The sequence below is a fragment of the Onychostoma macrolepis genome, chromosome 06 (assembly GCF_012432095.1).
Source record: "Onychostoma macrolepis isolate SWU-2019 chromosome 06, ASM1243209v1, whole genome shotgun sequence".
NCBI classification, from domain to species: domain Eukaryota; kingdom Metazoa; phylum Chordata; class Actinopteri; order Cypriniformes; family Cyprinidae; genus Onychostoma; species Onychostoma macrolepis.
Window position 1 is genome coordinate 11491397 of NC_081160.1, and position 23361 is coordinate 11514757.

The 23361-nt window shown below is 35.4% G+C and overlaps 2 protein-coding genes across 3 annotated transcripts in view; both read right to left on the reverse strand.

Moving 5' to 3' along the window:
• The window catches only part of setd5 (SET domain containing 5), a 39218-nt gene extending 23534 nt beyond the window's left edge, over positions 1-15684 (reverse strand). Inside the window, 1 exon segment of the mRNA XM_058777945.1 lies at positions 13386-15684. The gene's annotated coding sequence lies outside the window, so the exon portion shown is untranslated.
• Positions 15685-16784: 1100 nt separating this feature from the next.
• si:dkey-19e4.5 (UBA_like_SF and PTH2 domain-containing protein) lies at positions 16785-22489 on the reverse strand. Of its 2 annotated transcripts, none has more exons than XM_058777948.1 (7): positions 22099-22489; positions 21636-21718; positions 21288-21359; positions 20696-20770; positions 19212-19309; positions 18979-19069; positions 16785-18487 (listed from the first exon to the last, which is right to left on the reverse strand). In XM_058777948.1, the coding sequence occupies exons 2-7, from the start codon at positions 21714-21716 to the stop codon at positions 18401-18403; spliced, it is 504 nt and encodes a 167-aa protein (XP_058633931.1). In that variant the 5' UTR covers positions 21717-21718; positions 22099-22489; the 3' UTR covers positions 16785-18400. The 2 variants fall into 2 exon arrangements, with proteins under 2 accessions (XP_058633931.1, XP_058633930.1); XM_058777947.1 differs by having other exon boundaries at positions 18955-19069; positions 22099-22485.
• Positions 22490-23361: the final 872 nt, after the last annotated feature.

Genomic DNA, 23361 nt, shown 5'->3' on the forward strand with positions numbered 1-23361 from the left:
ATGCAATGTTCAGCTGGTACTTCTTTCCTCTGCTAACTGAAGAAAATCAGCGCGAGAAGAGAAAGAATAATATAATGGGAAAGGTCTTTGAAACTAAATGTCTCAAAGTATAGTTCATTGTTTCCATACACATTCCATAAATTTTTTGAATATGGCGTAAAATGTGTAAGTTAAAGTGGGCCAGCTGAGTTAAATAAAAAAAATAATTTGTCACCCTCAATTTACTAAAAAGTAGTGCTGTAGAATATAGAAGTGAATATAGAATTATTTTATGCACACACAGAACAAAAATGGCAAGACCTCGACCTAATAAAACCAATCTTTAAACCTTGCAAAACATCCGTCTTTTGCTCATCTTGAATTATACAAATTTAGATTCAGAGATCAACAATTGTACAGCAAGCTACATAGGCTGACATTCCTCTGCAAATACAAAATCTTTAATCATGTAAAGAAACACTTTAGTTAAACTGCATTTAGCTGCATGTTCTAAAACAATGGTTGTCAAATGTTATTAATTTTTTTTATAAACAAAATAGGAAAAAAGTTGCACCTTCAAGCCAAAATGTTATTCATGTTAAAACGCTTGATAAAAAATGTTGAAAAGCATGCAACAATTGCCAAGGCTTTATGTAGCAGACTTCTCATCAGGCATACAATGCAGTTTATTCGCTGCCTACAGCATCACTGTAATATTTATACCAAGTTACGAGAACTTGGTATTGTATTGTAGGCAAAATGTTAGTGTTGAGCCGAACTTTAGAATATCCGCTGGACGCAAACTGCGTATGCTGTTCTGTGTCAGCCACGCCACACGGATACGTTTTCTATGCTTTGATTTGAACGAAAATAGCGTATCCATGTGGTACGGCTGACACAGAACAGCGTATGCACTTTGCGTCCAGCGGATATTCTCCAAAATGGCGCTACACTGACGCAGGGGAGACGAATTAACGAATCCATTAAAGGATTGTTAGGTTGCATTAATTAGGTCAACCAGAACCGGGAACACTTCTCATAACACCCGATGTACTTGTTACATTGTAAGAAGAATGGCATCTACTCTAATATTAGTCTGTTTCTTTCTTATTCCGAGATCACCGTATCCAGCCGATCCAGTCCGTATCCAGATCAGATGGTGGATCAGCAGCTAGAGATGACCTCTACAGCCCTGAACGTCAGCGTATGTCAGGACACCTAAGATGAGCCCCAGAGACAGATCCCCAGTGAAGACCTTGTCACCAAGACAGCCATCGGGACAAGACCTCGGGAACCAGATGAGTCCTTTACAAAATCTGACTTTGCTGCAGTTGGAACTGAATTGCTGGTTCGTCTGGTCAGAAGAGAACTGGCCCCCCGACTGAGCCTGGTTTCTCCCAAGGTTTTTTTCTCCATTCTGTCACCGATGGAGTTTTGGTTCCTTGCCGGTGTCGCCTCTGGCTTGCTTAGTTGGGGACACTTAATTTCCAGCGATATCGTCGACTTGATTGCACAGACACTAATTAAACTGAAAGGAGCTGGACGATGACATCATTGAATTCAATAATGAAATTCCTTTAACTGATAATTGAGTGTTTAATCTTGTCATTTTACATTATTGACACTATTTTCCTATTTTGATATTGGAAAGTTGCTTTGACAATCTGTACTGTTAAAAGCGCTATATAAATAAAGGTGACTTGACGAATTGTTGAATAAAGTCGTTATTTTTATGTTTTTTTTTTTGCGTACAAAAAGTATTCTCATCGCGTCATAACAGTCAGATTGAACCACTGATGGCAGATGGACTATTTTGACAATGCTTTTCATACTTTTCTGTGCCATTAGGAGCCCTTGACTTGGCAGTCAATGGGACAGTCACAAGCCTCCCGGTTTTCATCCAAAATATCTTAAACTGTGTTCCAAAATGAACTAAGCTTTTACGGGTTTGGAACGACATGGGGGTAAGTGATTAATGACAAAATTTTCATTTTAGTGTGGACTAACCCTTTAATGTATAAGGGAAAGTGCGTAAAAAAAGGAAAACAGTTGCATCATGCGTCAGGCTTATATTACATAAGCTTCAATACACTGTGATAATTTGGATTGTAAAGGAAACGGATAAAATAAAAAAAAAGATATTTTAAACAACATGTGGATCCAAATAACATTGGACCCCATTGACTTTCATTGTATTACTCTCTTTTCTACTTCTGAAGAATTGTCAAATGTGCCATCTAACTGTCATTTAAACAGGTTTTTGAATACATACTACAGACTTCAGCCTACAGACTCTGCAGATTTTAGCTAATCAAGTTATTAGCTCTTTTAAAGTGTGCATTATATCAATCTACATAAATATGTCCATTCTGTATGTGTCCAACTTATGAAGGTCCAGAATCAAGAAAAAGTTGCTATCAAATGGCCATCAAAAAACCTTGGGTGAAAGGAACATTTCACATTTGTAATTTGAAAGCAGTGTAACAGAACTGCTGATCATATAGACAAATATGGAGCACACTTTAATTTGATCCTTAGCATAATTCATTCAACAATAATCAATCATACAGTGCATTCAGAAAGTACTCGAACCCCTTTACTTTTCTGACATTTTTTTTTAATGTTGCAGCTTATGCTAAAGCTCTTCTGAGATAACAATGGTTTAATGATCTACAACAAAACTTTGTTAGTGCACATTTGATTACTACAATACTATTTTCATACTAGAAATTATATCAAAATTGAAAAAGTTATTTAAATTACTTTCTTTCAACTTCATATAAAATCATATAAAAATTAAAAGTCATTCAAAAACCTGCATTTACACAAACTGACCACCAACTGCAACTTTCAGATGCTATTTTTAATTTTTAATTAAACTGTCACAGAATTAAACACACAGGATAGTGGGACATCATAAGCAGTGAAGAATACATCTATGCTGCCTTCAAAAATCCATTAGATGAAAGTTTTTCCAAAGACATCATTTAACCGACAGGCATTTTTATATGAGGAAAATGCATGATTCTATATTAGGTTGCACTTAAGTTGGTCATCTATTTTTTTTAAATGCAACTTTTATAGTGACTATCAAATAGTAGTAACATATCCCAAATAAATTAAGTACTAAACAGTCGATTGGCACTAATAAAATAAAATGACAGTAACAAATAGGGCTTGGTATTGTGACAATTTTACTAGTAGACAATTTTACTCAATTGGGCATATCAGGTACATGCGTCAATGTTTTTTCCAAGAAAAAAAATCTCAACTAATATAAACTATACATCTATACTATAAAACCCTGTCAGTTGGTAGATTAAAGTAACTTTAATAATACATTTTTATAATAAATAAACAATAAAAGTGTGTTATAACTATATTTCTACTTCAATTTGTTGTTTAAATATAAACATTGAAACAGTGGATTTCAAAACGTGTTGTCACACTGTAAAAAAAAAAAAGTTGAGCGAACTTAAAAAAAAAACATTTTTTACCAGCTTCAGCAGATTTTTGAGTTTGCTCAACTTGTTTTTGTGGGAGATTCTCAAATTTTTGTTGTATAAACTTAAAACAACAAGTTGAGAAAACTCAAAAATCTGCTGAAGTTTGTTGCCTTAAAATTTTAAGTTGGCTCAACTTTTTTTTTTTTTACAGTGCACGATGGATTTATTCAAACGTTAACGGTGCATGGTATTTCACATGAGCTGGGGTGTTGCATGTTGATATCCACATCATTTTCTTCCTGGGTCAAAAACGGTCCTGGATAGTACACACAAGTGTATGAACAAAGGCCTGACTATTGACAAAAGAATATGTCTCAAGAGTTTCTAACAACAACGCTATATTACAATATACTTTTCAGTAAAGCTTCATTAAAACCAAGTGTATTTAAAAAAAATATATATATATATAGAAATTAATGTAACATTTTGTCTTGAAATTGAAGGTGGGGGGCACCTTAATAGAATACAAAGTATATGCTGCAATGTTGTATTCATAACACACATCTGCATACTTGGAGTCAAGTAGCTTATTGAATTCGGCACTCTGATGGCACAAGAATTTGGACAATGACTGTCAAGTGAACAGCCAGTGAGTCCGTAAGTTGAATAATGCCTCACAAAGCTTAAAGGGGTCATCGGATGCCCATTTTCCACAAGTTGATATGATTCTTTAGGGTCTTAATGAAAAGTCTATAATATACTTTGGTTAAAATTTCTCAACGGTAGGGTAAAAACAACACCTTTTTTACCATGTCAAAATCAGCTCTGTCTTCAGCAAGACGTTTTTTAGTCCATGTTGCTTTAAATGCTAATGAGCTCTGCTAACCCCACCCCTCTTCCACTTCCATGGGGTGACGAGCAGTACGGTTTACTTTAGCCACGAAACTGGCTAACTAGTACATTATTAGGAAAAAAAAATCACAAATTATTCGCACAAACATAGATGCATTTAGGCAGATTGGGGATCGGCGCATTCACTTCAAAACTAAAGTAACGCTAATCCTCTGCGTCTTCAGCGGCTCAGATGTTGGGAGTAAATGACAACTGCTATGTTCATTATTACATCCAACAACAAAGCACCTCAATTGCTTAATCGGAGACATCTTGTCTTCCCCTGCACCGGAGTCGACACAATGGCGGACAGCTGTCAGCTCACTCAGGGCGGGTCTAAGGTAAAACGGCCTTGTCAATCAACTATTGTGGGAGAGGCCTGTGCAGAACTACGTCATTCTGCCTGATTTGAGAAAGAGGATTTTAAAATAGGGATTTAAAAAACAAACACTGGGTGGATTTTTATAATCATAGGATGGATGTGTACACACACTTCCAACACACATTTATGTTCAAACAACTTGTAAAGTGAATTTTGCATCCGATGACCCTTTTAAGTACATGAGGCGAAGTAGTGGTTCTCTGTTTGTCTCGAGTCCGATACGGACTAATAGATTTTAGTCAGGGCAGCGACATATTCAATCTTTGACAGGGATGAAAATGAGGCCTTGAGGGATAGTAGTACAGTGCATTCAATTGTTCAGCTGATGAAACATTTTCAGTAGACAATCTCCATAACAGTTTTAAAAATTGTGAGTTTTGAAGATGACGTGATCTAGAACCTTTATACAATGCATGCCATTATAAAGAATAAGTCTATCCCTCACAGTCTTGTTTTCATCTGTGTAAAATTTAACATGGCATTCACACTGATTTTAGGTTTATAGTTTCCTTGGGTTCTAATTGATTTAGATTGAAAGATGCACAACATTATTGAGAATTCAGAGTCAGACCATTTTGCCTGATTGTTTTAACCCAGAGGATGCACAACAAACAATCATTACCTGTCTTTAGATGTCTATACATAATCCATTACAGAATATTCAAAAAACATATCATCATTTACTGACGAATGTGAATTAGGAGAAATGTATGTGTTTTAATTCTTTAACAAAACATTCAATATCAAAATGACTAATTTAAATTATTGTCTTCTACAAATTAAACAATATCTCATGAATTCAACTAGACGTCACTTGGAATCTTTAATTTATCTTCCCAAATCCTCACTTTTCCTAATTTTTCATTTTTATGGGGTCTTCATTCATATGAACTTTTTTCCCCCCATTTAAACAGAATAGATCAGATACCTTTTCATACTGGTTTTGTATTAAGTGGATATGATCCCCATAAATGTGTTGCTAAGTTGTTCGACAAGCTAGTTATTAAAATGATTTAGTAAAACCACAATAAGACATGAAAGAAATCTCAATTTGGTACTCGCACTGCTTTCATTTTTAAAGTATAAATTGAGTCATTTAATTCATTGAAATTTATAATTTTAAAACATTAATCTCATAACATTGTTATTATGAGATGCATTAATGCCACCTCTGATATGGAAATATTACGGAAAATATTACGGAATATTTGGATTTGTGCTTAATGAGAGAGGTAGGATACAGGAGCACAAAGCTCCATTTCGCAAACAGTTGAGTGCGCAAGCCTTTAAAGTATACTCCCTTGTCAGTGAGAGATGCATTCAGAATCAGCACATGGTCACTGTCTAGGGGCCTTTGTTTTCGAGTGCACAACCCAGCATTCGCTGTTCTTCTGCCTAGCGGTTAATCAAACAACGTTGCATTACTGCGGGCGCCCCCTTCTGGATTGGGGGTGAATTGCCTGTATTCGTTGTAAGGCCTCACGCACCGAACTGAGATGTCCGTACCGTGACGGTTCGGTACGAATACATGTATCGTGCCACCATATATTATATATATATATATATATAGTGTGTGTGTATATACACATATATACACACACACTGAACAAAATTATAAACGCAACAATTTTGTTTTTGCCCCCATTTTTCATGAGCTGAACTCATAAGACTTTTCCTATTTACACAAAATGCCTATTTCTCTCAAATATTGTTCAAAAATCTGTCTAAATCTGTGTTAGTGAGCACTTCTCCTTTGCCGAGATACTCCATCCACCTTACAGGTGTGGCATATCAAGATGCTGATTAGACGGCATGATTATTGCACAGCCTAAGGGCTGGCCACAATAAAATTCAGCAGCTGGAAACCTATATCAGGCAAGAATGGGACCAAATCTCCAAAAACTCATAACCTCAATGCCCAGACGTCTTCAAACTGCTTTGAAAAGAAGAGGAGATGCTACACCATGGTAAACATTCCCCGCCCCAACTATCTTGAGACCTGTAGCAAGCAAACTTGAAATCAGCTCATTTTGTGCATTAAATTGAGAAATTCTACAATTTTAACATTTGTCATGTTATCTTGTTCTATTGTTAATAAAATATTGGCTCATGTGATTTGAAATTCTTTTAGTTTTAATTTTATTCAAATTTAAAAAACGTCCCAACATTTCCGGAATTCGGGTTGTATACAGACATGGCCAAAAATATTGGCACCCTTGGTAAATATGATCAAAGGCGGCTGTGAAAATTAAACTGCATTGTTAATCCTTTTGATGTTTTATTTAAAAAATCTAACCTTTCATTGGATAATAAGAATTTAAAATGGGCCTAATACACATTGGCCGCAATTAATGGCACCCTATTATTCAATACTTTTTGAAACCTCCATTTGCCAGTTTAACAGCTCAAAATGTTCTCCTATAATGCCTGATGAGGTTAGAAAACACCTAACAAGACATCAGAGACCATTCCTTCATCCAGAATCACTCCAGACCCTTTAGATTCCCAGCTCCATGTTGGTGCTTCTTCTCTTCAGTTCACCCCACTCATTTTCTATAGGGTTCAGGTCAGAGGACTGGAATGGCCATAGCAGAATGGTTGGAAGATCCAAACATGGCCCATTATAAGATTTCTAACAGAGTCAGTCACTTATTGATTTTTTTTTCTGTTGGTATTTGATAGAATCCATGATGCCATGTGTCTAAACAAGATGTCCAGGACCTCCAGCAGAAATATAGGCCCACAACATAAATAATACAGCAGTATATTTCACTGTACACATGGGGTACTTTTTATCCCGGTGTTCACCAAACCCATCTTGAGTGTTTGCTGCTAAAAAGCTCATTTTTTAGTTTCATCAGACCATAGAAGCCAGTGCCATTTGAAGTTCCAGTCGTGTCTGTTTTTTTGACCCCGAGACTCAACTATTTTCTGCAATTCTCCAGCTATGGTCCTTGGAGAGTCTTTAGCCACTCAAACTCTCCTTCTCACCGTGCATTAGGACGATATAGAAACACGTCCTCTTCTAGGCAGTTTCGTAACATTTTATGTTGATTGGAAATTCTTAATTATTGTCCTGATGGTGGAAATAGGAATTTTCACTGCTCTAGCTCTTTTCTTAAAGCCACTTCACTAAATTGTGAAGCTCAATTATCTTTTGCTACACATCAGAAATATATTCTTTGTTTTTTCTCATTGTGATGGATGATTAAGGGAATTTGGGCTTCGTTTTCCCTCCTATTTATATTTCTGTGAAACAGGAAGCCATGGCTGGATAATTTCATGTTCATAATCACCCTGGAGTGCTCAAAATTGTGAATATAAATGGGAGCATACTTCAGAGATATTTTACTCATAAGAATTTCTAGGGGTGCCAATAATTGTGTCCAACGTGTACTTGAGAAAAACATTTATTTCATAATGATATTTCCCCCCATTTTAAATTCTTATTATCCAATGAAAGGTAAGATTTGTGAATTTTTTTAATAAAAGATCAAAAGTATTAACAACGCAGATGAATTTTCACAGCCTTCTTTGATCATATTTACCAAGGGTGCCGATATTTTTGACCATGACATATATACCACATTCCTGCCAAAATAACATGGTTACAGTCAGTGCTGTTATATGCAGTTATATTATTAAGTCTCGAGGACTATAAAACCTTCTAACTGGATCATTAATGGCATAATGTTTATACCATTTTCCCTGTCAATGCTGCAAAGAATGTCAGCGTTTCAAAAATCAGAGACATCTGGCTTTTCTAGCAGAGAATTCTGCATCGAATTCAAACTTCTGTGCGGCCTTTTGGGCCAAGATCGTGCAGTTCAAACAAGTGCTGCTAGCCTGTTTTGTAACACTTTGAGTGTTTGCCATTTGATTTTTCTCATTTGCAACAGAAATGACAGCTAATAATGAAAAAGAGTTGGGCAACTTTTTGTGGCACCATTAAATTTTTGGCTCACCAGAACAAAAAACATCTCAAGTCCCTGACAACATTGTATAAAGCAAACTACTGAGCAGATAAGTTCTTTTGTTCAGCACTCATTCACTTAAGTCTGTGAAATTTAACAAAGGCTCGATTGCTGTCAGGACGAGCCTTCATGCAAAATTAAAATAATTACATGACTTTTTAACATTAACACCAAGGATACAAAATAGCAATGCACCAATACCACTTTTTCAGAATACAAGTACAATACCAATACTTTTCCTTTTGTTACTTGCCGATACAAATACCTGTATTTTTATTGCATTTGTAATTTTTTTTTTAAATATTGGGTATAGAAACAAAAAGACTATGAATCATTAGTTAGCTTAACTTGTTTTGCAAACAGATGTTTCCTTTAGTTATTTTTACACTTAATTGTGCAAGTTAAAATGTATTCCTTTCAATGTTCATTCTATCACTCATATTTTATCTCTCATTTAATAGTACAGCACACATTTAGAGCTGCTCCAGTGCGGCAGCACAGTAATCACATTATGTTTCCCTGTAATAATTTAGAGAACCACAGGTTATACATAAATCACGTAACAGCTAATGTTTTTTCTTACATCTATAAATACGTTTTAATTAAAATGACGTGTGCTAAGTGAGCAATCGGCACGGAAAATAATTCACACAAATACAAACTTCTCTCTCTCTCCTTCTCTTTACCATCAAGTAATGTTAGTAATATGTGCATCCTTTTGCTTTCTTTGTTATTGACATGTCTGACCAAACTACAAACTTTTCAGCAATGTCTGTGAGAAAAGGACATGTCTGTGTTTCAACTTGCTCATCTACTCAGTGTTGCTTGACTTTTTAGCTCACACTGCAGCTATACATGATGCATGAATATTGAATTTGTTTTTAATATTCTATTAATTAGATATATTTATTTACTTCGTTGACATCCTTAATCTGATATATCCATTCTTCTCTTTGTTTGTTCTGTTGTCTGTGTTTCTTTGTCTAGACAAACACTGTGCACACACCGTGCATGATACTGATACCAGTAATTGGTATCGATGGATCCCTCACACAAGTGTAAAATGTAAGTTATGCGCTGAGAAGAAAAAGAAAAAAAAGTAACACTTATGTCATATTTAATTTTTAAAAACTGTGCTTGTTACATTTTGGGAAAATTCAATTTTGCTTTTTGTGAAAACTTAATTTCACGTTATTTGACAACACAAAGTCTAGCTCACCTGGAAGATAATATTGGCTCTTACAACCATTGACCACTTGTCAGTTGCTTTGTAATAACAGGAAAACAAAAAAGCAAGAGAGCCCATATGAATTCACAAAACCAGACATGAGAGCATGACTAAATTTGGCATAGGCTAAAAATTTTTAATGCAGGAAATACCCTGATATCAGTAATACTGGAAATATTCCATCCCCATGATACCATGTTTAGGCATACATACAGACTTGATCCAATGCAATAGGATGATTTTTTTTTTTTTTTTTTTTTAGCCACATGCACCCAACAAAGTTAAAAAGGCTTTTTTTTTTTCTTTTTTTTTTACGCAACGCCAAAAAAGGGTGAGTAGGGGTCATTTTTTCAATGATTCAATAACAAAAACAAACTCTTCTACATCTATAAACATTGCTGACCATTTGTGATAGTATCACCAGAGACAATTCTGAATGGTATTTTATTTAACTACAATCTCTCTGCCAGCTTGTTTTCAAGATGACTGACCCACCCTTTCCAAATACCTGGAAAAAAAACAAAAAACTGTATAGGAGCTAAAATGGCTGTACAGGGCTCACAGAAACGAGGCAAAAGAACATTGACTGGCAAAGTGTGTACTGATACCACATTATATTCAGCTGCCTTTCAGTAAGAAAGCATTGTTTATGCTACTAAAAGCCGTTTTAAGATAGTGTTTCTAGATGTTCCAAAGCACTGGTTAGGGAGGGAGGAGTGAGAGAGAGAGAGAGAGAGAGAGAGAGAGAGAGAGAGAGACCAATAACACTCAAACGCATCTGATTGGCTGAGGGTCTCTGAAACGACCCAATCAGGAAGCAGAAGAGGAGCAGGCATCTCAGCAACTGTTTTTTAGTCTCAGTACATAAAATAGCACAAGAGCTAAAGGCCCCAGCAAAACCAAAAGCAAATGGTATTTTCTCTCTGTATTTTCTACATTTAGATTTAAAAAAAAATAATCAATACACAGAAATAAATATTTTCCTTTTAAAATGCATTGATCACAATGACCTCCAATGTGTGTATGCATGGGTTCGGGAATAGAAACCACTTCTAAAATGAGGCACGACAGAGCTTATGTATAAAAGAAATATCTAATTAACTAAAACTACAAATTACAAACTACAAACATTTGGCCAAAGCATATTGATTCTATGTTGTAAAAAAAAAACAATAATAAAAAAAAAACATCACAACAGTAGATTGCATAATATTCTTTTAAAAGCAATGCAGGTCATAAAAACATTGGAATTTGATTTGTGGTACAGTTTTGCTGAATTAACATATTCAGTTAAAACTCCACCACTTTCTACATTTTGATACTAAAATGCTTCAGTGCATTTATTCTATTTTCATATATGCTAAACTTAAAAAAAAAAAAAAGTTCAGACTTTCTAAGCTTGTCCTTTGTCTCTGGACAAAGACACATGTTGACTTTAGATAACGAGTTGGGTGAGTCACAGAAAGATCAGGTTTCACATAGTTCAAGGCGGCCTAAAATAAAACCTGAAAACATACAAGGAAAATGTCGGACAGGCCCAATCATATGCTTGCAGTTGCCAGCAAGCTCTTCAAGAACTACAAAAAAAAGACATTTCCTTTCTACAGATCCAAACAAACACACACACACACACAGCTGTTTAACTGTTTTTAAGAATAAAAATGTATGTACACGGCCAGTCATAATTTTTACTTAAGCTGTCAGACTTCCATTCGACCAGCATTTACAACATAAGACATGTCCACCAGTTTCCCCACAAACACTATTCTTATACAAATAGTTTAACAGTTTAATTTACACTACAGTAATGTATTATCCGACCCAGTCCATGCAAATAGCAGGTGGATACCATTTCAAGAATGTGTGAATTCTATCAGGCACTGTTATGGACAGTCTTTGTTTCGGGTCCTGATGATATCAAATTTATCAACGAACAGACAAACAGGACAGTATGCTGCCAGAGGACCTCTAAAATAATGTAGTGTGTGTATTCGTAAAAGTAGCCCCAAGTATGGAGTACGCGGCCTTGCAACAACAGCAGGCGTTTCCTCACGGTTAATTTTGCACGAAGAACAAATGTTACTGCTTTACAGCGTTTCGAAAACTGTCACATACATACATACACACACACACACACACACACACACACATATATATATACACACACACACATACATATATATATATATATATATATATATATATATATATATATATATATATATATATATATATATATGCTATCCGCAGTAACGTGAGCGAATCATGTCGAGTTAGACTCGCGCTCTGTTGCCTTCTCTTCCTTGTCGTTTCCACTCACTTGTTGTTGAAATAAAAATGGAGGCTAAAAAAGGAAAGGCGAGTTCCCCTTAGAAATACCACCCATTTCTCATGGATGGAGTTGGGGGTTGGTTGATGGGGGAGGCGGAGGTGAAGAATGAGAAAAGCAAGTCACGGTTCTCGGGGTTCGCATCATTTTCGCTTCCAAAAGAAAACACAGACCAGATCAAGAAATTATAAACATATCATAAAGTTTTCTCACAGTCAACAAGATGAAAGCAGTCTATATCAAAAACAGAGATATACATATCAGAGCAGAGAGCACTGCTCAACAGGATATCTGCTTATCCCGACAAATTATCTTCTTTTAGAACAGACAAAAAATAAATCCACTTTGTAAGTCCAACAAAGTGTCTACATAAAAGTTAAACGAAGCCAAGCCATACAGTTAAGCGCCTTCATACACCATTCCCTGTGTCCTCTGAAAATGCAGTTGATAAAATTCGATTCTGACAAGCACGGATGTTGTAAATACAAACTCTGCCATGTCTGTTTTCACATAGAAACTTGATTAATACAAGAACAAGTAAACTAACACTAAAATGCCCTGAATCACATTTTCTGTCACAAAACCCTTATCATTTGTTTCTCCTGTTATTTTCAAATTAAGATCACTGGCGAAGAACGATTTTTAGCATTTTAATGCATTACTTTAAACCGTACGTTACTAGCTTTTAAGACAGCCTCTCTCGGCTAAGCTAACGGCTAACTAAAATGATACCTTTGCTCACTTTGATAGATAAATTATTATGTTAAGTGGCACGAATACTATGAACGTGATAAATGTGCAAACTATAAGACAGACATCATAACAGTAGGCCGATCACTGAATGTTTACAGCGGGAAAAAAAACAGTTCTTAGCACGAGGTTCTTGGCAAAGTGTGATTGTGATTATGGCTACATCAAGCTAACATGCAGATCAACCAACACACGGTGTTACATCATTAAAATAATCTGATTTGATTCATTAACTTGACAGCAGAAACAATCAACCAAGAACAGTTGAAACAGAGAAGCTACAATGCGTGTTGATAAACAAGAGCTGATGAACTGAGCTCCCAACTTCTGCATCAACTTTACCTAGTTGATAAAAAACATAAGCTATTGCCATTAAAACCTTCGTGGAAATAACAAAATGCCTTACCTATAGCGTCCTTCCAGCGTAATTGAAATTCAAATGCCTATTAAAGGTATTTAGTGTTCTTAAAAAATCCAACATCGATGCGAGGCAGAACAGCAGGCCTTCTCTTGCAACCTCGGTGTTTCCTGTGAACTGTAAACCGCGAGGCTCTCAGGCTATCTTCCAAACTTCTCAGTGTCCCTTACGCAAGAGTTGAAAGTTTCACATTTTCTCCCATTTAAGACACTGTGCGGTCTTCAAATGTTCACGCTGAGTTGCTAAAGAATACATCAATATACAATGTTATTTTACAAAATTATAGTCGGTATTTATATGGGTATGTACAGCACTTGGTGATTCAAGACTGTGATTCAATCTCATGTCCTTTACATTTGCAGTATTGCCCATCCCCCTCTCTACACCGGCATCGACCGCGGCTCCCAGCGAAGCCTACACACAACCATAATACAGGGTTTCCTCCACAGCGGAGCAGGGGTTCATTACGAGGGCGGACTTGCAGCCCTAGCCCGCGCCCTCTGGTATGCTATAGGGTAGAAATGTGTCAATCGCTGTAACAAACAGGAACGCGCATATGCCGTTGGATCAACTGTTGTCGTAGACAGAAAAGAGGCAGAGCCTTGTTTTTTTGGAGGTGGCTCACTTCTCTAGTCAGCATTTTGCAGCGTGAGATGGCGTTGAGAGGCTGCAGGAGCTGTAAGTTTGGAAGACTAACAGCTAGTTAAAATGGATACTCTCAAAAGAAGGGACCGAGGATTTGTGGAAAGATGTTGTGTTACTAAATACACACGCCGTGGAGTTCAATGGTCTTTCATATAAGGAATTATTTTTTCTTTTATCCGTGTAAAAGGGAATAACAGTGTTCTGTTATACAGCTGTAGCAGCACGGGGTCTCCTGGGCGCTCTCGCAGGGAGCGCGATACTAGAGCGTCAACAATACTGCGAGGAATATATGAGGGATCCAGGATTGGACTGAACGTTTGATTTGGTGCAGGATTTCATTCTATCCAAAAATATTAACCCAGTTGGCGAACTGTGGTTCTTGATTTTAAAAAGAGGAAGAAAAGAGAGACCAAACATGGGCCAAAATTATAAACCACGTTTAGAAGACCAACAAACCATATTAAATCACTCTTACCGTTAAGGTTTTAAATGCGATTTTTCGCAGCCTTTTAAATCAGATAAATCGTTTGTTTTAAGAACAATTGCCTAAGGATTATTGGACAAAGTATGTACTTTGTACTTGAAGCGGTAATGCCAATATAGTATATTCTAGAAGCAACAAAGGAAGGCTAAGCCGTTCCTGTGACGATGTTGAACAGAGAAAGCGTGATACCTGCACGCCCTCGACAAAAGCGTACTTACATTACTCATTAATGTAACTTTTCAATAGCAACCCCCAAGGCTGACCAGATAACAATTTATTCGTAGTTTTTTTTTTTTTTAATTTCAGGGCCACCATGTTTCAATAGCAATAAATTGCCAACTCACTACGCCGTCGTCTTCGCCGAGTCGTGTTCTGATTACCAGAATTTGCAAAATGCAAACGTCTTGTGTGAAACACATTAAATTACACTTTTATGACCTTTGGACTAGATTTAATATACGCATAGGCTTATTTTTATTTAAAAATATATTATGGATGTAAAATGTAATTTAACTGCATGTGCCCCCGGCTGAATTATGCGGCTGCGCGCGCAACTGAGGAGGGCGGGCATCAGTTGTTATTCAGAATGTAAAATACATGTGTGTAAATATATTTGTTAATATTGTATAATTGTATTCGTCCATATATGAATATATATTCATTATGTACATGTTTTGCTCAAAACGTATAACAGAAGTAGGTAATTGATTTTTATTTTATTTTTTTGTACCCTGGGTTTTAAATACTTTATATTTATTTTGGTGGGCATTTTTTTCTGAGTTCCTACGTACTATCTACAAGTGCAAATCAGTACAATACTAGAAGACAACTTCAGGACATCAACTGACATGCATCTCTGTCTTAATTTTTACTTTAGAAAAACGGTATATTTAGTAGTTTAACCCCCATGTCTGTCTGGGACAGAGACGCTATATTGTTTAATAAATGTTTCTCAGTACATTTTGGTGAAGCTTATATTTTAATAAAGCAATTAACCATATATCTTTGAAGCTATTAAAATGAAATGAGCAAATATATTTAAGGTATTAAATGTCAAGCGTGTCTATGTACAAGAGTTTCAATAACCTAAAACATAATTTTGAGATGTTGCATACTATTGAAAACAATTAAATCACATTATTTTGAAAAAGCAGAGTGTGGTCATTTTATTATATTTTGAGCTATTTAAAAAGTTTAAGCAATGCACATTTACACAATTGTGTAAAATTTGAATTGCCAGTAGCATAAAGACTGAGAACAGATGTCATAGGTTACAAGTTTTTGTTGCCACTAGTTCTTTCTATTACGGTTAATGCATTGTAATTTTTTTGTCTAAATAATGTAAATTAATTTTGAGCATTCATCGTCCACACTTGCAGACAAAATTCTAGCAAATAAATTAGGTTAGACTAAAGCACATATACCTGTAAAAAAAAAAAAATCACCATCTTAACACATTTATCTACAATGTCACGTTTACTAACTGAAAATGTCACAAAGTTACACTGTGGTAATGTCACTTTTATATGGATGTCACAACATAACTAACTGCAACAACATTTTGGTTATCAGATTATGCTGCAGTTATGCAACAGTTACATAACGGTTACATATTATGGCTAGCTGAGTGAATTAGTGCTGATACAGTTTCCTATGTTTATGAATGTCTGTGTGCAAATAGACTTGCTTTATATGCCAAATGCCTCGCCTTGAATGTAGACGAGAGTAGGCAGCTGCAGTCCATGGAGGAATAATAATACATTTTAAAAAGCTGTCAATCTGGACAACTCATTTTTCATAGGAGACTAACATTTTATATAATCAAAGGAAATTGTAGTAGCATTCTTTTTTAAAATGGATGCATTTTTTAAATATAGACCAATCTCAATGTTCGCAATCATCACAGTGGTATGTGCATTAAGTGGTGGCAAACAGCCAGGTTAATGTTGCCGTTCTATATAAGAGACAAAATTTCTGTAATATGAATAAGGTCACATGATACCATCATGGAGGGAGTGTTCAGGATGAGGAGTGACGGAGGAGTATTGGAATTTGGCCTTTGTGCCACTACATATTTAAACCATATAATGTGACAGGAAGTCACTTCCTGTGTCTGAATATGCCTACCTCCCTGCAGTACGAGAAACAAGTAATATGTCCAAATTTACTACTTCCACAGAGATTCAGAAGAGGGGTATAAGAAGAACACCTTAATATTCCATGAGGTAAAAGGACAGGAATTGTAAATGACAAGGAAGTGAAGCTACAAACTGATTTTATCATCACAAAGGGATTGGGTACATTTAATTGTAAACAATAAAAAATATTCCCACAATAAAAAAGAAACATGTTATACATTATACTTTGACAATGGCTATTTGATTTCACAATCATCAAAACATTGGGTTCTACAGGCACATTAAGTATACTTGCATGTGATTATAATTCATTATACATTTTTACACACTGCTATTTAATTGACACATCTCCTCTTTGAGGAAGACTTTTTTTTTTTTTTTTAAGCTCTATAGAAATTTAGGGACCTGTTGATAATATCAATTAGTTGTCTTCTCATGTAACTTAAGAGCTTTAAAACGCAATCATTTAAACATACCTGTTGTGTTAAACTACTGTATTTAGGTGTTTTTTTTTTTTTTCCACAGGTTCACTCAGTAATTTCTTCCTTCATTAAAAAGCTGTACAAAATAAATTAAATGTAATATTTAAAAGAAAAGTTTTAAATCACATACACTTATGAGATGACAGTAATTTCAGTGGCTTAATAAAAGTCACCTCACGTGGGTTGCATTAGCAGTCAAATTCTACTAATTTTATCTTAGTAATTCACCTTCTACCCCATTTTGATTGAGTAATAAATAAATCATGGCTTACTCTGCATTTCTACAATGGTATTGATAGGGATGTGCGATACAGGCAAAAATGTAACAATATTATCGAGACCAATATACATCACAATATACAGTTTTCATGAAAATTAAGAATCTTTATGAATCCAATTTCCAAGCAATGGTAGATCTAAAATTGAGATTATCATTAATACTGCAACGAAACTTAAAATATAGTGTTTTATTGATTACATCATCTTTGTCTTGGTTTTACTGCAAGCAATGAATAAACGATACAAGTTAAATATGTTTAGTATGATGACTTTTTTTTTTTTTTTTGTTCTAAAGCCTCTTCTCCATGTTACATGTCAGATGTCAACCTTCCATGACAATACTGAAAACCTTTTAGTGACTACATAAAGTTCCCATTACCCCTTATAATTTAGTTTAATATATTCCAAGTTCTACATTTTTAAATAATTTACTCAGTGTGAACACTTTTTAAGTAAAAGCTGTAATGTATGTGTATTGTTTGTAAATCGGAATATTCTGCGTTGTTTGTTTTGCGTTTTGTGTGCTGCTCGTAATGATAGCTAAATAGAAATACCGTTATTTTGCGATACACTGCCTTTTCACATCGCATTCAATTCAAATTGCAAACTCACATTCACAACTGGAGTAAACTATGGTTACTTTTGTTGTGGTGCTGGAGTTTCAGAGCTGCTGGAAAAATTGGCATAACCACAATAAAAACAATACACAAATAGTTATACCGATTAACAAAATCATAATGGAATGTAACCCACCCCTAGGTATCAGTAACAGAAAATGTTTGCTTTTGCGTAAAGATGCATTCACGTTGTTAAGTGTTAGTGTAAGTCATCACAACTTTAACAAAAAATTACTGAGTGCACCATTATCGTGAGGAAAACCATGCTACTGTGGGGAAACACTGACCCCTGTTCTTTCTGTGGTACATCACAAACCTACACTTTTGAAGAGTTTTCCTCAGCATTACGGTAATTTCCTCAAAGCAGTTTCAGACTGCCTGTGACATTATTCACCATCTCCTCTTCTCCTATGATGGCAAGCACGGTGCATGAACCTGGCTCCACCTGCACAAACAAACAGTCCCAAAATTCATTTCCAGGCTGCTTCACACATCTTTAAAACATCTTAAGCTGATGATACACAGTGCAACTTTCTTTGAGCAATGTTCCTTTCCCATTGAGAATGGGTAACAATTTTCTATCTGGATACTTTAGATCAGTCGTGGGCCCTGTGTCTCACCTGGTTGCCCTTTGACAGCAACATTGCCCAAAAAAGTTGCCCCATGTATCATCAGCCTTACTCTCCTTAGATTTTCAATTTTGTGTCAAATATGTATAATACATTAGCATATACAACTATAAACAATTAACTTATATGATGTCTCTTATTTTTTATATGCTATTTTAGGTAAATTGTAAACATGAAACCTATCAAATAGGTATATCATGAATACAATCTTCCCACCATTTGCCATATTAAAACAATAACTGCAATGCTATGCTAAAGCATCTTTGCATAGATATGCCGTAACCTGTGTGTGTCCAGCATCCTGTACCAGCTTTGTAGGAAGACTGAGGCTCATAGCAAGAGCCTGCAACTCCAAAAGGTGTGCCATGTTAGTGCCTTGTAACACAATCTTCTTCGCTCTAAACAGGCACACACAAATGTGTCTTAGATTAATATCCTGTATATATTTGATTCAGTAGTGATTCTTTTTTATATACATGTCTTGGTTTAATATTTATTTAAAAAACAATAGAAGAATGAGGCCACAGTGATATCTCTTACCCGGCATGGTCCCATCTCCAAGCCATTTCCCTCCAGCTGTTTTTCTCCTGCAAGGCCTGATACAAACCCACTGCAGCATGACCCACCTGCGCTGCCACCTACAGGGACACACTGCTCATCTCAAATCTATTGAAATCCGGGGACTATACACAAGACATTGTTCTCTAACAAATCAAATTAGCTGAAATGCAAAAATTGTGCTAGATTGACAGTATGATAAAGTATGGAAGCCCATTTCTACAAACGTTGAGTAAACAATGTGATTATGCAAGTCATAATAATGAGAAGCTTTCTGATTATTTTTACAATTTTTCTCCATGATTATGGCTTATTGCATGCATTCACAATGCAACAGATTAAAAAGAAGAGTTAGGAGCCAATTTCAAATCAACTGAACCAATTGCTTCAGAAAATGATTCAGTGCTTAAAAATCCTCATGCTGGCGACATCTGCTGGTCAAAGCCATGTAAATGCAACAAGAACAAAGGCAGGCACTTTGTATAGATGCCTTTATTCACAACCTTTTAGCTTTTATATGCTCAAAACAAGAACGCACACATTGCATGGAAAAATAAATGCCATTACACAAACTTAATAAAGGCATGTAACTTAATTGGTAATTTTGTTAGATTTATTTATTAGCGCAAGCAGGCACCATTGTTTGTCACCATGGCAACCTCTTGGGCTAGAGAACACTTCACACTTGTATGTAAAAGCACCTGTACACATAAGAGCCCAATTATACTGAAAGATCTGGAAAACTATTTATACAGCATCTTTTTTTTTTCTTTGCGCATATATTCATGTTTGCTTGTTAGGCACAACACGCTTGCGTTTCTCATTAGGAGATCTTAAATCATTATTATGAGAAATAGTCTCATTACGAGAGACCAAATCAAAATTATAAAGAAAATTATTTTTTTCCTAATTATTGACATTTTAGTCCATATTTACAAGAAAAATTCTCATTATTATGACTTACAGGACGACAGTTTATAACTGTGGAAAAAACAAGGATAAATTATAAACAAACAAAAACTAAAATATCTGCTTTAAATTTAAATAACTTATTTAATAACTTAAGAAATTAAACTGCATTCACTGAGGAAAATGGAAATGTTGTTGATGTTTATAGATGGATTGTTTTTATTAAATCACTGAAGAGAAATGTGCTATGCTTAAGTTACTGTTCAAAACAATTATATCACATAATATTTTGAATAGTAAGATGAAAGAAATGTATTATTATTATTTTCTTTGTTAAGCAATTTCATTCTGTCAGTTCCAAGACCAGAATGTGATATGTTAGAGAGTAAACACTGAATTGTTACTGGTTTCACATTATTCATGAGAGGGAACACCTTTCGACTGATGATCAGTGATGCATCAGATATAACATAATGGTCTTTTATTCATCTTTCTGTATCAATCGCTTCTATATTAAGTACATTGTAAATCTGGGAATTGTAGTAAATAATATCTACCTTCCCCACACCCATGGACAGCTCCATATTTACAACAAACACCATTTTGAACATCATGTCCTCATCACCCTCTTCCTGCAAAAAAAAAAAAAAAAAAAACATACAATAGAAAAACTGAAATTGATTGACTGATCATGGCTGCCTCAATTAGACATCATTCTATTTAGATTTATCTCTGTTGAGTCAAAATTTCCCTATTAAAATACAATGGCCATTCGGGTACAATTAAAATTAGTCACTGCGCCGGCAAACTTTGCTCAGGATTTCAATATTTTGTTCAGCACGAGCTGAGAGTTGTGCACTGTCTTTCTTTTATGCTATTATTAAAACCAACAAAGTACAAACAATGTAAATAAGAGATTTATGGTGTAGGGTAGACAGCTTCATTGATTATTAACAGGAGTTTTCATGAGAGCACAGAACAAGTGAGTAATGGCTTCACGGACTATAAAGGGAGTGGTCTTTGCTCACATTCTGTATACAGCCTAATCTATTCACTATTTAAATAAAAGTAAATCAGTGGTTTGTCGTATCCATTGAGCCCTACACACAAAGCTGTATTCAATGTAGCATTAAACTACTTGAAATATACCTCATTCTCCAGTTTGTTGAAGTAATACATTGCAGCCTCCTCCGCAGACACATTCTGTGTGTGCAAAAGTGCCTGTAAAAGACCAATAAAAGCATCTCACTCCAAAAACCATAACATAACGTGAAGTGCTTTTATGTATGTCAGAATCTGCTACCATAACAAAATTAACAAACACATCAAGGTAAGTCAAACCATAATATCCAGCATACAAACAGTTCTGGTTCTTAGAATGGGTGCACTATATTTTGACATCTACTATGAGAAACAATCACTGTAGAGTCAAACAAAACTGCAAATCCTTAATTAATTGTAATCAGGTTTGCTGTATTTTGTGAGGTGTCTCTGTACCTGTTTGGCTGCCTCCTCAGGTATGTCCAACTCTCTGAGCTGCTGCAGGAATACAGGGTTCACTTCCTGCTGGGACTCCATTTCTGAAATATAGAAATGCACATTATACATCCTTTATTAACAAAACGTATTCTAACAGACTGTAAGTGATATACTGTAACGTTTTAATCGAAGATAGCAGCCTATCCGTATTACAGTGTTCGAAATATAAGATATATAATATAGGCTCTAGGTTGAATGCAAATGAACGCATTTTATTTCACTGCGACACCTCTAAATCCGTATAAAATCAACAGAATGTGGGTTAATGGGTTAATGTTTCCATGCTACCCAAAGTTCGTAGCTGCTTGTGCTGCTAATGCCAATATTGCCACAAATTCTGGAATTTTTTAATAGTCTAACTAAAAGCAGCTCAAGACAATCGTATTTTGTAGTTTAGGATGTTCTGGATATTGGCTCTTACCTGCTTTACTGCACTACTGCACGAGCGATTATCACCCAATGAGACTGTGAGCTTCTTAACGAGCGATTGTTTCGTCTTTTCACTCCCAAATTGGCATAAAGTCATTTGTGATATGCGATTATTATTAACCTTTCTTTCCATTAAATGCTGCTTATAGTTTAAATAATTTGTTGCAACAATAGCTTTCGGCGCAAACGTGAACTACACATTACCGTATACACAGAGTTCAAGTGTCATGTCGGTTACAGTTCCGGGTCATCTGCGCTGCAAAGCTCCTTGTTTAAACCGAAATGCAAAAGAAGTTTTGAAGCGTTCGAACGAAATTATTTAATTTAACAACGCTATATCCGCTTATACACCGCAGCTAAGACAGCCCACGCGTTTAGACATTCATTATTCCTACATAGTGGATTGCACAAACAAATAAAGAAAAACTACAAACATGGGGGACATGCTTGAGGCCGATGGTACGTCATCATTTTAACCGCTTAAAAGCCAGACAAATTTAAAGAGGTGTATTTTCAATGAAACTGGTCTAGAATCAAAATTGATTGCTCCAGTAGTTGTAATACATCAATACCACCCTGGTTACTAGATCAGATACCGAAGGAGACTTAACACTATGAGAAGATTAAGGAAATGGGGGATGGGATTCATTTAAAAGCATATGTAGGCTAATCGATTATAGAGTTTGCAGTTAGGAAGGCTGGAAGTATAACAGATAGTACATTTGTGTATACAGCAGAGGTGATAGCAATCCTAATGGCACTAGGCTGGGTTTATGAAGTAAGAACAGATAAAGTAGTAGAATATGTTCTGACTCAATGGCAGTTCTTAGGAGTTTACAATCATTGCAAACCAATCAAAGTGACATTTTATCAGAAATCATGATTACATTATATATAGTATAAAACAGATAGGAATAACAACTCATTTTATGTGGGTACCAGGACAGGTAGGGATTCAGGGGATTGAGAAGGTAGACAAAATGACCAAAGAATCCTTTGAAGCATGTCTATGAAATGGCAGACATATTGGAACAGGGCGGCCCAAAGGAGCATAAAGAAAAGTAAACTTATTCATAATTTACAAGTCATAAGGGAACAAGACAAGTCATTTTCAAATCCTTAACATACATTACACATTATAGGGAAACATAATACTGGTTAATGTGATGTTTAATAGAGATGACAGTAGAACATGTTTTGATATAATGCATTAAAAAGAGAATGGAAGAATAGCAGTCTTTAGGAAATAAAGAAT

Excerpts from the sequence above, each read along its gene's own strand:
- si:dkey-19e4.5 (XM_058777947.1), bottom strand. The coding sequence starts at position 21,716 with ATGGAGTCCCAGCAGGAAGTGAACCCTGTATTCCTGCAGCAGCTCAGA. Across the intron at positions 21,360-21,635 it reads CTGAGGAGGCAGCCAAACAG|GCACTTTTGCACACACAGAA; the intron begins GTACAGAGACAC and ends GGTCTTTTACAG. Across the intron at positions 20,771-21,287 it reads TCAACAAACTGGAGAATGAG|GAAGAGGGTGATGAGGACAT; the intron begins GTATATTTCAAG and ends TTTTTTTTGCAG.